At 40.7% G+C, this 15,076-nt stretch overlaps 1 protein-coding gene across 1 annotated transcript in view; it reads left to right on the forward strand.

Annotated features, from left to right (window-relative positions):
• The first annotated feature begins 264 nt into the window (after positions 1-264).
• Positions 265-15,076, forward strand: part of TGFBR2 (transforming growth factor beta receptor 2) — an 89,457-nt gene continuing 74,645 nt past the window's right edge. Inside the window, exon 1 of the mRNA XM_040433315.1 lies at positions 265-649. Within this exon, the coding sequence (XP_040289249.1) occupies positions 565-649 (85 nt within the window). The 5' untranslated portion in view covers positions 265-564. The remainder of the gene's footprint in view (positions 650-15,076) is intronic.

Below are 15,076 nucleotides of genomic sequence, written 5' to 3' on the forward strand. Positions count from 1 at the left end.
ATCTTCGTAGAGGTGACACATTAGGCCGTATATGTGGACAAATCAGCCGCAACCTTGAGATCTTCAGCTCATAGGAGCCTAAAGTCATAATGAATAAAACCGGTACAGTGCTCCTTTAAATTCTTATAACGTGATTCTCAGGTTAAAGGAGCCGGCACATCTGTTTGCTATAAAGGTACAGAGCTGATTGCTCGTACAGAATAGTGTCCCCCCCCCCCCCCCCCATGACAGCATTATAGCTTGAAAAAAAAAAACTCCACAATAGTAAGAAGTTGTAACCTGAGGCAGAAGGGGCTGTCCTATGTCATATGACTGACAGCAACTGGGTGAGGTTTTTAAGAAGAAAAAAAAAAAAAAGAACTAGAGAGGCCCAGCTGTGAAGTTGAAGATTTCCTGTTTCCCCAGGACTTGCTAGTGTGTGAGTCACAGAGGTTGCAGGCAGCCCATAGGAATGTAGGGAGGGCTGCTGGCTGCTCAGCCCCAGCACAAGGCAAGAACTCAACTGAACGAAAGAAACTTTGTGGATTACTTCTTACGGTTCTAGATTTTTATGAGGCGGGGGGAATGGATTCTATGGCTAGGGTGCTGCAACTTCTTTTACTTTGGACCCTGATGGTCTCCTGCCACTCTGCCACTCTACACTTTGAGGGTAAGTTTTTGGCACTGACTGTACCCTTTTCTTTGTGTATATGTTGCCCGGGGCATAGGAATTGAGAGGTTGTTGTTTGGATGTGGAAGCTGGTAGAAGTTGACTTTTGGTAACGTGACACTTGTAGACAGAGAGAAGAAGAGGCACCTAGGTGGGGAATGTGCTGCTTGAGACAGGGCTCTGTCTGGGTCTGCAGCTCCTCACCGCCAGGATAGGGTCTGTGCGGCTACAGTCCTGGATTTACTATGAATTGGCGGCAGGAAACGCCAAATCATACAATGTTGCTACTTTATGATGATAATATTGTTGTAGTACTTTGTCTTTAGTACATTCCAAAGTGTTTTATATATTTATCTACTATTCACTATATCAGTCTTGCTCAATGTCATGTCGATGCAGTGTGTATGGACGGTAATCCCTATCTCTGCTGAATATAAATGTGATCAGTGAATAGACAGCAAATTGTAAGGAACAGGTTTTTACAGTTTTATTCATCAATGTTTTTTATTGTAATGTAGTTTTTTATAGAAGTTTGTTTTTATTTTTTTTACGTAGAAATTTTGAATTTTCCCATCATTTTGCCAGGTTTAAGATGTGCTTTTAGCAAATGGAAAAATAATGGGTGAATGGATAGTAGCTAGGGATGAGTTTGGCGTACAAGATTTGGGTAGGCTAGGTCTACACGGCGACATGTGTCGCGCGGCAGGGCGCAACTTCACTGCAACATTTGTCGCACAACAATTTTTATAATGATAGTCTATGGCAGGGGTAGGCAACCTCCGGCACTCCAGCTGTTGAGAAACTACAACTCCCAGCATGCATACTTGTTCTGCTCTTCTAAGAACTCACATCGAAATGAATGGAGCATGCTGGGAATTGTAGTTTCACAACAGCTGGAGTGCCGAAGGTTGCTGATCCCTGGTCTATGGTGTCGCACTGCGACATGCGACATGCTGCTCTCGAATGGATTTTTTGTGACTGTCACGTAGCAGCCTGTCGCATGCCGCAGTGCGACACCATAGACTATAATTATAAAAATGGTCGCGCGACATTGCAGCGACAAAATGTCACGCAACAAATGTCATCGTGTAGACCTAGCCTAAGAATTCTGTTATGGATTTCGCTACCACGGACCATAAGTTATGGTCTGTGGTAGCGGAATTCTTAGATAACCTGAACCTTGTACGTCAAGCATGAAAACACAAGTTCGCTCTGCTCTAATATAAGCCTATAGCCTGGTGACTCTGAGGCAGATTGGTGAACCAAGGTCTGAGACACATACAGGTTATTTACATGGTTGCAACAAGGCATACCCATATTCTTCAATGAGCCTGACCTACGGTATGCCAAAAGAATGTTTTTTTTGTTTTGTTTTTTTGCTATGTCTGACAAGTATATTTCAGCATATCTTTATCCAACTGTATTGCAATATGTAGTCCAATCTGTTTTCAAATACAAGCACTTCCCACATACGAATGTACTGTATATTGTTCTGTATATGTTTTTTTCTTTATTTTAATTTATAATGGAAGTAAATGTGAAACAAGTGACATACAGTTGCAATCTGGTTTGTATGTCCATTGTTTATTCCTTGCAGTTATTGCCAGGTGTTCAAGCCAGATGAACAGGGCCTTATTGATTTATTTATAGGTAACAGCTCTTGTGAAGATCCTGGGCCTCAATTATCAAAACTAACAGGAAAGCTGTCTTAGTTGCCTATGGCAACCAATCAGAGCTCATCTTTCATTTTTTTTCAGAACGCTTTTTAAGAAATGAAAGTTAAGTTCTGATTGGTTGTTATGGGCAACTAAGACAGCTTTCCTGTTAGTTTTGATAAATGAGGCCCCCTTTTGTTGATCAAAAAGGTGTCATATTACCATTATTAAAGAATATTTCCACCTTTAACATATACCCCCTATCAGCAGGGTATGCCTTAAATGTCTGATACATGCATGTCTTATTTTGGGACCGGCAACTAGCTCTAGAAAAGGGGTTCCTAGACCCCCATGCCACCACTCCAAATGGAGAGGTGATTGAAATTACAGAAGCAGCCGAGCTGTGCTACATTGTTTTCATGCACACAACCGTATTTTTGGACTGTATCTGATCCGCCTTCATCTTAACACGGCAGCAAAAAATGTGGACAGCACAGTGTGTGCTGTCGGCATCTCTAAGGCCCCTTTCACACGGGCGAGTATTCCGCGCGGATACGATGCGTGAGTTGAACGCATTGCACCCGCACTGAATCCCGACCCATTAATTTCTATGGGGCTGTTCACATGAGCGGTGATTTTCACGCATCACTTGTGCGTTGCGTGAAAATCGCAGCATGCTCTATTTTGTGCGTTTTTCACGTAACGCAGGCCCCATAGAAATGAATGGGGTTGCGTGAAAATCGCAAGCATCCGCAAGCAAGTGCGGATGCAGTGCGATTTTCACGCATGGTTGCTAGGAGACGATCGGGATGGAGACCCGATCATTATTATTTTCCCTTCTAACATGGTTATAAGGGAAAATAATAGCATTCTGAATACAGAATGCATAGTACAATAGCGCTGGAGAGGTTAAAAAAAATAAATAAATTATTTAACTCGCCTTAATCCACTTGATCGCGAAGCCGGCATCTCTTCTGACTTCTTTCTTTGCTGTGTGAAGCAACAGGACCTGTGGTGATGTCACTCCGGTCATCACATGATCCATCACATGATCTTTTACCATGGTGATGGACCATGTGATGACCGGAGTGACGTCACCACAGGTCCTGTTGCTTCACAAAGCAAAGAAAGAAGTCAGAAGAGATGCCGGCTTCGCGATCAAGTGGATTAAGGCGAGTTAAATATATATATATTTTTTTTTAACCCCTCCAGCGCTATTTTACTATACATTCTGTATTCAGAATGTATTATTTTCCCTTATAACATGGTTATAAGGGAAAATAATAGCAATCTACAGAACACCGATCCCAAGTCTTCGTGCATGTTTCCGCAACGCACCTGCACATTTTCTCGCAATACCCGTCTGAAAGAGGCCTAAGGCTCTTTCACACGGCTGTTGCGGGTGAGGGACGGATAGCATACGGGTGCGTTCAGGGAAAATCGTTGCGTTCTTCAGTTTTTTCTGCGTGAGTGCAATGCATTTTGCACACTCATGATAAAAAACTGAATGTTTGGTACCCAGACCCAATGAAGATAGAAGGTCCTTCCATATTCATTCATTTCAGCCAGATAATTCAACTTTGGGGTCCTCCTCAAATAGACCTTTTTTGCGACCAGACAGAACAAGAAATGCAACCTTTTTCTTTTTTCTAAATCCGCAAGATTCTCCGGCAGGGATAGATGCGTTCTCTCTTCCGTGGCCGAATCAGCTCCTGTACGCCTTTCTTCCTCTAAGGCTCCTTCCGAAGGTACTACGGAAGCTGAGGCAGGAACGGACGAGGCTTATTCTAATCGCCCCATTTTGGCCAAGGAGGTTGACTTGGTTGAGGAAGCTTTCCCTGATTATTATTCCAAAATATACCTATTTGATATCAACACGTTATTAAAAATCAATATAAATGAATGTTCCTCTCAAATATAAACAAAGTAAAATAAAATAAAATAAAATAGATATTGACAGTATTGTGTATATAAGCCACTGATTAATTAAAGTTCATATATTCAAAAAAATGGTATTGAGATATAATATTTGTGAGGCTCCAATTTGTCTTATATCGATCTCTGTAATATAATTCTCATTATCCTGACGTCAGTACATTCATAGAGTTGGGGGTAATTAATGTACCTTCTATAAAAGTAACTTGTTGTTAGTAGATTGTTAGATAGCTATCATCTGATGAAACCATTGGTAGTTGGTTGTGGTTAATATAGCATATTTGTTATTCAGTTACCAATACTTTTTTGTTACAAGGTAACTCTATGTCCCGATTGTAACTGTGATACAGTAAAATATAACAAGTTTGCTTCTACGTTACCAATCCCTTGGCGTAGCGAGAACACTTTGTATCAGAAACCAGGCTGCGATGATGCGGTCTCTAGACTTTGTCGGCTAGGCTCTTGCGGCGTCCCACGTGTCTGTAATAGTCCGGCCGCTGAGCAATGCCGGCTTGTTTGTTTCAGCGTCCCACGTGTTTAGGCTATTGGTCGGTTGATATCAAATAGGTATATTTTGGAATCATGTCACCACAATGTGAATTATGAGCAATTTACATAATTACCAATCATGGTCTTGTAATTTACTAATATAAACCTTTGCCTAATTGATATCATCATCTCTGTGACTATGTATTATATACTTTTTTATATTACAATTTTTTAAATTATTTTATTATTATTGTTCACCTATAGGTGATGCCGGTATATATTTATTCCTATTTCTTTATCATTGATTTGTTTATTAATTCTATGTATATATTGTAATAAATGGTTTATATACATGTACCTTTAGGCCTCATGCACATGAACGTATGTATTTTGCGGTCTGCAAAAAACGGATCCGCAGAAAATACGGATGACGTCCATGTGCATTCCATATTTTGTGGAACGGAACAGCTGGCCCATAATAGAACAGTCCTATCCTTGTCCGTAATGCGGACAATAATAAGACATGGTCTATTTTTTTGCAGAACGGAAATACGAACATACGGAAACGGAATGCACACGGAGTAACTTCAGTTTTTTTTGCGGACCCATTGAAATGAATGGTTCCGTAAACGGTCCGAAAAAAAAAAAAAGAATGGACACGGATAGAAAATACGTTTGTGTGCATGAGGCCTTAAGATGATTCCTTACAACATCAGATAGTTAAGTGCCCTCCAAATTATTACAGAGGGACTGGGGTCCAGATGAGGGACACTTGGGATTTATGGTTTATATATTATATATTGTGCCCTGTGTTGCTGCCATCTCTATACTGTCAGCGGTGAGCACTGACAGTGTAATTTCCCTCTGTGCTCGCTAGTGAGAAGGCAGGGAGACAGGGAAAGCTGTTCTATAGCATATAGGGACACTGGCAGAATGAGTTTAAAATAGTAAAATAAGCCATATGTACTTTACTGATCTCCTGCTGCCATTGTTCCAGCACTGTGCAGGTCCCAGCTGCTCTTAACTTCCTGGTCCCGTCTTGACACAGAAAATGGTAGCAAATTCCTGCTCAGCCAATTGCTGATTAAGGCAGGTCAACGATATGGCCAATGATTGGCTGAATGAATATTTCCTGTCATTTCCTATATGTCAAAACATGACTAGGAAGCGGAGGTAAACGAGGACCCAGTGAGCGCCGGAACGGCAGCAACAGGGAATTGATGAAGCGACTTTTTTTCTTAAAATTTTAAACCATTTCCTTTATCCCTCTGGAAAACCGCTTTAATTTCAAGCATTACCTAATATATTATTTAAAATGCGGGAAAGCAATCAAGTGGAGCCTTGTAGTTTCATACAGTGGAGTGTAGGCATTCAAAATGCTGGTGTACGGTGACTCAATATGGCAGCATATCCTCCTATGACGGTATATATACCTGTACTAAAATATGAGAAAGTGTGGCACTTTTCTTCATATTATCTGCTTTTCTGGATATATGAATTCAGAGGCATGGAGAATTACACAATATTGGCCATAGATTTCGATGTGTGCTGTATTACAGATCTGTGCAACATGGATCAGTAAAAAGGTGTAGGGCCTAAGATGGCTCCAAAGGGAAACTTTTACATTTTATGTATCGTTTCTACAAAGTGAAGTAAATAGTCAGTATATAGTTTGTCTTTTATGGAAAGTTGCTTGTAGGGTAGGTCTAGGGTTGCCACCTTTTCTTAAAGCCAAACCCGAACAGAAGGGAGGGAGGGTCTGAAGTCAGCGCCGCCCTGGGCTAGCATCGCATCACTCCCAGCTGATCGCTGTGCCCGGGTCGGAGAAAGGCTTGTAGCCGGGCACAGGATTACAAACCTGGACTGTCCGGGTCATTCCCGTACGGGTGGCAACCCTAGGTCCTTGCAGGAAATACCTCTACATTCACCTTGATTCTATGGACAGATGTGAGTAGTTTTCAAAAAGCCCATTGAGTAATTGCAAGAGGACACATGTCAGTATTTGCATGCCTGCAAAACTGTTCAAATACCAAACCTCAATCTGACATAACCACTCGGAGAAAACTCGTGAAAGCCAACATTCTTGTAATACTACGACTAGACGGAATCCAGCAGACTTGAGAAACTGCTGCCTGCCGATAAAGACTCTGTTTCCTCCTAGAAATGGGGAACAAACTGTGGTAAAACAATGCATCTCAGAATACCTCTACGTATGTGAGAATTTACAGGGAAATCGCTCGATTTCCTGGTATTGTAAAGAGAATGTCTGTTAACCATAAAAATGTCACATCTATTGTATAGATTCATCTTTATGTACCTGCCATGTCCAGAAAACTCTCAGATTAAAGGAATTTCCAGTATGTAAATACAGCCTAACCTCAACATAATGAAATGTTATGCAGATTTCTGATATACGGAACTTTACAATTTCTCACTATTGTCATGAATGATCTCTGCTTACTGTCGGCAGATAGAAACATCGTTGGCCAAAGACCTATACAGACCAAATACTTATCACAGCTGAGATTCAGCCTTATCTTTTCTCCAAACTGGGATTGTTTCTCCTTTATATTTTCCTAACCCCTTTAATAAATTGCACCAAAGGATATTGTGTGAAACTGGCCTAAATTCAGTTTTACACAAACCCCTGCCTCACACCCTAACCAAGATCACTATATATAAGAATATTTTATAGTTGCAAATAATTAGAAATGAATAGAAGTAATGTAAATGCCAGTGAATGGTGACTTCTAAACCCCACTCACATACAGTAGAGTGGGCAAATATTTGCTCAGATTTTAACATGCAGTAGACAGTGTCAGACTGGGGTGCCTTGGGCCCACCAGTAAAATTCATTCTGGGGGCCTACTCTACAGCGAGATGCAAATATTACCTGTGGCCACAGTAGAAAGGTGCTACAAGATGACTGATTATAAGGGTCTCCACAGCAACTTTGACAGGACAGGTTCCTGAGAAACATTTTACTCTCTGACATACAGTCTTGTGAAAAAATTAGGACACCCTTTGAAAGCATGTGGTTTTTTGTAACATTTTTAATAAATGGTTATTTCATCTCCGTTTCAACAATACAGAGAGATTAAAGTAATCCGACTAAACAAAGAAAACTGAAGAAAAGTCTTTTCAAGATCTTCTGTAAATGTCATTCTACAAAAATGCCTATTCTAACTGAGGAAAAAGATAGGACACCCTTGCCCCTAATAGCGAGTGTTACCTCCTTTGGCTGAAATAACTGCAGTGAGACGGTTCTTGTAGCCATCTACCAGTCTTCGACATCGGTCTGAGGAAATTTTACCCCACTCCTCAATGCAGAACTTTTTCAGCTGTGAGATGTTTGAGGGGTTTCTTGCACGTACAGCCCTTTTCAAGTCACCCCACAGCATCTCAATGGGATTCAAATCTGGACTTTGACTTGGCCATTCCAGCACTCTCCATTTCTTCTTTTTCAGCCAATCTTTGGTTGATTTACTAGTATGTTTTGGGTCATTGTCATGTTGCATGGTCCAGTTCCGCTTCAGCTTTAATTTTCTAACTGATGGTCTCACATGTTCTTCAAGCACCTTCTGATACACAGTAGAATTCATCGTGGATTCTATGATGGTGAGCTGACCAGGTCCTGCTGCAGCAAAGCAGCCCCAAACCATGACACTTCCACCTCCATGCTTTACAGTTGGTATGAGGTTCTTTTCTTGGAATGCTGTGTTTGGTTTACGCCAAACATGTCCTCTGCTGTTGTGTCCAAATAATTCAATTTTGGACTCATCTGTCCAAAGAACATTATTCCAGAAGTCCTGGTCTTTGTCAACTTTATCGCTGGCAAATGTCAGTCTGGCCTCGATGTTTCTCTTGGAAAGCAAAGGTTTCCTCCTTGCACACCTCCCATGCAAGTTAAACTTGTACAGTCTCTTTCTGATTGTAGAGGCATGTACTTCTACATCAACAGTAGCCAGAGCCTGCTGTAGTTCTCGAGATGACACTTTAGGGTTTTTGGATACCTCTTTTAGCATCTTGCGGTCTGCTCTTGGGGTGAACTTGCTGGGGCGACCAGTCCTGGGCATGTTGGCAGTTGTTTTGAAAGCCCTCCACTTGTAGACTATCTTCCGGACAGTGGAATGGCTGATTTCAAAATCTTTTGAGATCTTTTTAAATCCCTTCCCAGACTCATAGGCTGCTACAATCTTTTTTCTGAAGTCCTCTGACAGCTCTTTTGCTCTCACCATGGTGCTCACTCTCACTTCAACAGTCAGGAGCACACCAAACTAAATGTCTGAGGTTTAAATAGGGCAAGCCTCATTCAACATGCAGAGTAACGATCTACTAATTATGTGCACCTGGTGTGATATACCTGTGTGAGATCTGAGCCAATTTAAGAGGGAATACATGTGAGGGTGTCCTATCTTTTTCCTCAGTTAGAATAGGCATTTTTGTAGAATGACATTTACAGAAGATCTTGAAAAGACTTTTCTTCAGTTTTCTTTGTTTAGTTGGATTACTTTAATCTCTCTGTATTGTTGAAACGGAGATGAAATAACCATTTATTAAAAATGTTACAAAAAACCACATGCTTTCAAAGGGTGTCCTAATTTTTTCACATGACTGTACCTCTGTACCTAGAAGCTATCTCAGTCAACCAATATATTAGACTGTGTAGTCGGCTAACCTACTCAATTTTCTTTATGAATGCAGGCTGGTTGAGATGCTGTATGCTACCTATCTACATGTAGTTCAGTCAATCTACTGTGTCATGTGCTACTTGTGCAGGGGTAGGGGACTGGAAGCCCACCAAGGGATTCACCTGTTCCCCTGTGCGCCAGTCCAAGCCTGGCAATAGGAATAAAAATGTTCCTTATTTGTGTGGACATCTGAGAGTAATGCTCATTACAGAGTCTTTACTTAAAGGATCACTATGCATACAAAATGGACAAAAAACTAATATACAAGTATACATAAAAAATATTTTCTCTGACTGCCAGAAGCTCAGCCATGTCCTCACTTCTCCTCCTCATTGTCCTGTGGCTGGAGCCTTATTTATTATACTCGCTTATATAGCACCATTATGTTTTGCAGCGCTTTACAGACATTAACATCATGCTGTCCCAATGTGGCTCACAATCTAAGGTCCCTATCAGTATGTCTTTAGAGCCTTCTTGCAGTGTCCTTTCTGCAATAGACAAAAGTATAGCCAAGCTTCATCCCATTGGCTAAGCCACACCCCAAAAGGTCTTCTGCTGAAGATGGAGCAGAGCAATCTCCGACTTTTCCATGCTCACACCAGGTTTTAAAAAAGCGGGTGCCGCGTGGGCGGAGAGGCCCATCTCATTTACCATTTTCTATGCCTGTTTTAGGCATAGAAAATGGTCTAAATGTAATGTGACAGTGGAGCTGCCAGAGGGCCAGTAAAATAGTGTTTTTAAGGGTCCATTCACACATCTGTTGTTTCTTTCCTGATCTGTTCCGTTTTTTGCAGAACAGATCTGGACCAGATCTGGACCCATTCATTTTCAATGGGTCCTGAAAAAAAACGGACACCTCAATGTCTGATTTTTTTTCAGGACCCATTGAAAATGAATGGGTCCAGATCTGGTCCAAATCTGTTCCGCAAAAAACGGAACAAATCAGGAAAGAAACAACGGACGTGTGAATGGACCCTAACTCTGTGTGCAGCAGCTAGGCTGGTAATTAAGATAATTAGCAGCTAGCTGAGGGGCTCAGGTAAAGGTGAGCTCAGCTCCTCAATCAAAGCTCCTAGTCTGGGAAAGAAACAGGCTGCGCCAAGCACTGTGTTGTGTTTGGGAAGCTGGGTGGTAGACCCAGATCCCGATAGAGAGGGAGCACTACTGTGTAGTCAGTGGCCAGACGGCCTAGGATTTGTGTTTATGATTTATGTTTGGTCTGCTGTTAAAGTGACAATAAAGCTGGTCGTGGCCAGTTTTCACCCAAGTCTGCAGTGTTGGAGTGGCTTCTTGAGGTGTGCCAACCGTCTAAGGTGAGAAGACAGCGATCCTGGAGAGCTAAATGACCCCAAGATGTCACAGTAAGACGGCTAGGAAGCTGTCTTACATTTAGAAGCGGCGGTGGGTGCGCTGAAGTTATGTAGAGGCCGGAAGCTCTTCATAACTCTGGTTGATCCACCATTAACTATAGGGGTTATTAAGGTTGACATCTAAAATGCTAGCCTTAATAAATTACCCCCATAGACTCTCTATAGTCTTCATGCACACAGCTCTATCATGTACATGAAGTCTAAATCCCAATTTTATTTTGACCTAAGAAACAGTCTGAATGTAATGAATTTCCTTGTAGACTTGTGACCACATTAAATTTAATTGTGCCTTTTAAGGTCAAAGAATTTAACCATCAACATTGACAATAGAGTGTCCATTTAGAGTCAATAAAAAGAGTCTTTCTTTAGCCTCTATTTCTATGTAAAATGTATTATGATATCAGATATATTTTGCATTCGTATGGCATTTTGTCTCCTTGTAAATAAGTCCTTGTGCGATTAATTGAGCAGAACTTCCTGCCTAGTGTAGGAACAATCCGGAATTAAAGACTGCAGTACTGTGTCTTTCATGGTCAAACAGGACAATTGCCCAGGGCTTCTCATTATCAAAGAATCTGTTCAATTTGAGATTTTTAGATGTTTTATATAACATTAAATTGTCTCAGAGTGGATACTTCCAGCACTGTACATTTCACAGGAACTGAACGACGTATTGTGCAGACGTTATTAAAAGGAAACTCTGTTTCAGACATTCTTACACGTCTCGCTGTATATTAGCGAATTATAGACATTGTTGTATGTTCTTGTCATAGGTGTCATTGGGCTTAAAATTAAAAAATATATTAATTTCTTGGCTGTACTGAAGAGATGATGATTAGAATACCCTGTATGGTATGAGCCAAAGACTAGACCTCCCTAAACTGTGCAGTGTGAAGTATGAAGTGCCTTTTTCTTACTTCTTTGTTTGTCAAGGCTTCTTCTGTCTTGGTTGTTATCAGATCTCTCTGACCACATCTCCAGACTCTTGTTGTCTATCTTGTCCACTTCCTCTCTCATTCAAGATTTCTTAATGTTCGCTCTTCTTTCAATGCTTTACTGTAGTCAAATTGGAACAATTTTTTTTTTAATTTTAAAAAAAGTCTCATTTGTAGTGTTGAGTGAGCATGTTCGGCCGAATACCAGTTCGGCTCGAGCATCGCAATGCTCGGCCAAATACCTCGTGTGCGATGCTTGAGTTAGTGTATTTAAATCCAATTTAGCCTCTATTTCTGAAAAGTTTCTGATGGGATTTGAACTCACAACCTTCTACATTAGAGGTAAGAACTTCAACCTCTCAGCTATGAAGCTGAATGATGAACTGTGTCAGAAAAACGTTATAGTAGTTTGTCATGTAGCAAGTATTCCTATATAGCAGAAGTATTATTTCATATTTCAATGCAGGTTAACATGTAGCTGTGTAGCATAGTGGTTAAGGTTCTTGGCCTAATGTAGAAGGTTGTGAGGTAAAATCCCAGCAGAAACTTTTCAGAAATAGAGGCTGAATTAGATTTAAATACACTGGGTGTCCCCAAGCACTGACTCCATATATGGGCATAGGTGTATATGGAGTCAGAGCAGGGACTCCTAAGCTGCGGACTCACACTGGGGGATTCCCTCACTGTGCAGCGATCTTCTGCATAGACCTCAGTGGGACCCTTCACCCGGCACCCTCCACTCTTCAGAGCTGGGGGTGCCTGGTTTAATGCTCGTTTTTTCCCATTGACTTCCATTGTACTCGGGTGCTCTGTGGAGCACCCGAGCATCACAAAGTGTTCTACCAGAGCACCCGAGAACTTTTGTGCTCGATCAACACTACTCATTTGATAAACCTGTTGTATCCCTACTAGCCTAGTTATCCATGCCACCATCCCAACCATTTTTCAAAAGTGGCGAGAGCAATGTAAAAAAAATAATAATAATAACCAAAAAGTAGAACATTTTTGTGCAAAAATTGTGTGCACCAAAATTTCAGCTTTTTTTGTACAACAAAACACATAAGGCTAGTGTAGATTTCAGGTGTAATTTACTCCAGTTTTTTAATGTAAATAATGTTGATTCGGTCAGGCCCATCTCTGTCCAAGTCTCGACTTCTTCCACCTCAACTTGCCCACTTTGTAAAATAAACAAGAAGCAAAAGAAGACTTACATTTTTCCTTTAGGGTCTTGATGCACTTCATTAATATGGAGAAAGCATGTATAAAGACTACTTCACTATAGCTCTTGGAATTTGAGGTACCTGAGATCACTTCTTTATGGGCGAATTAAAACATAGTGTAAATAAAACATATAACATTAGAACATGTCTTGTACTCGTTAAAGCGATTTTCTGGGATTCATTAAAAGGGTGTGCTTTGATTTCCCAGCAACCACACCATTATGGCATACGAGCTGTATCTTATTTTGCTCATTCAAGGGAGAGGAGTGGATTATCCACTGCTTCATATTGATGGCCTATTCTTAGGATAGTCTATCAACATCTAATTGGTGAGGGTGTGACACCCCACATCCCCAGCGATCAGGTATTCTCCATTAGTGCCAGAACTACACAGCTCCATCCATTGTGTAGTGGACAGAGCTGTTTGCTGCAGTGCTGCTCCTGTTCACTTCACTACACAATGGATGGAGCTTTGCAGTTCTGGTGTCTACTTCCAGTGCCAGAGCTACTGCAGAACAGCCAATCCAAGAGGCTGTGAGATTCTGGACCCCTACCAATGAGATATTGATGGCTTGAGGATAAACTATCAAAATTAAATTAATAGATAACCCCTTTAACTTCAAAAACAGGCACCTGTAATTTTAGGGAATGTTTGCCAACCAAGGCCGAGGACACAATTTAGAGAGCACAGGACAGTTAAGGTAGGGCCGTACATAGTGGATGGTTGACATGCGACTGCTATGCAGACAAAAAACTGTCTGCATGACCAAGCAAGCTACAGTGGTTGTCTAATAAATTGTTACCAATTGTTGATGGCTGCATGTTTTTGCAGGTTGACCCACAAAACTGCATGTCCATTAACGATAAATAATCTTAATGATCAATTAGAGAGGAATAGCCTCACGGCTTTCAGCCCCATCACGGCCGAGTCTTGCCCTATTGCAAAGTGTGACCCTTCCCTAACAATGTTCTTTGATGCTGATGATGCTCTCTAGGCATAGATCCAATTAATCATATGCTTTCAAGTGGAAAGTCAACACCATGTGAATGCACACATAAAAATGTATGCTTTTAGTTACTGATCAAAAGAGCGCGTGTCTGTAACATATTTATTAATCTGTTACCCGTCTCATGATAAATAGTACAAGCCAATACCGCTCTATCCTGTCCTTATAAATTGTACAGGCAAGGTCATAGGCCAAAAACCCCTTCCACACATTAATGGCATATCCTTTTGAAGGACACAGCTATGATTTGGACATGAGGGTTAGCTTAGATATAGAGGGTGGAGAGGTAGCTGTCACACATTGGCTTTTGTGTCTAAAGATGGGCTTCTATGCCAAATAAGAAGACACCATATTATAAATGACATGTGGTGGAACGTGTTACAGATTTTGCATTGGGGCCCAAAGACATCATTTTATGCCATTGCATGAGGACCGGTGTCTATAGCTTGTGCATTTTACTTTTGGCTCATACTGGATTGTCTGTGCTGAATAGCATGACCACCTTACTCCTGGTGGGGAAGAGGCAATCCTACCTTTTGTTTGACACGTGTAGCACAGATCTATATAGATGTCAATTATAATGCTCTCAAAGGTCATCTTGTAGACAGTTTATTCTAAATTGTATGAACTAGGTAATGGAACCTACTAGTGTATATCTTTGTTTGGCAGTGCCTTACATAAGGATTAAAAAAAAAAAAACACATGCTTGTTGAACCATAAAAATTTACATCTGTTTGAACGTCAAATTCCATGATGGTATTCCTTATCTACTGATGATGTAAGACATTTGAAAAATAATGGTTTTTCGAAAAATACAGCTAAACATCACATAACAGAATGTCACATTCCTTTCATATAGTTATTTGGGAATTATCATATGGAGGAAGATTACGTAAGAAAAGATTTATATATACATTGACATAATGGAAAAACATACATATGCCAAAGCCAAGTTATTGATCAAGGTTTATACAATTATAAAGTACTTTTACAAGAGCATGGAAAGTAGGCCATATAAATTACACTCGTGGCATGGGATGTGAATAAAGATTAGAAAATAAAATCAAATTATATGTTGCCTGCCATCAGTGTATAAGTAATCATAAATATGCTATAGCATGCTGC

The sequence above is a fragment of the Bufo bufo genome, chromosome 5 (genome assembly GCF_905171765.1).
Source record: "Bufo bufo chromosome 5, aBufBuf1.1, whole genome shotgun sequence".
NCBI classification, from domain to species: Eukaryota; Metazoa; Chordata; class Amphibia; order Anura; family Bufonidae; genus Bufo; species Bufo bufo.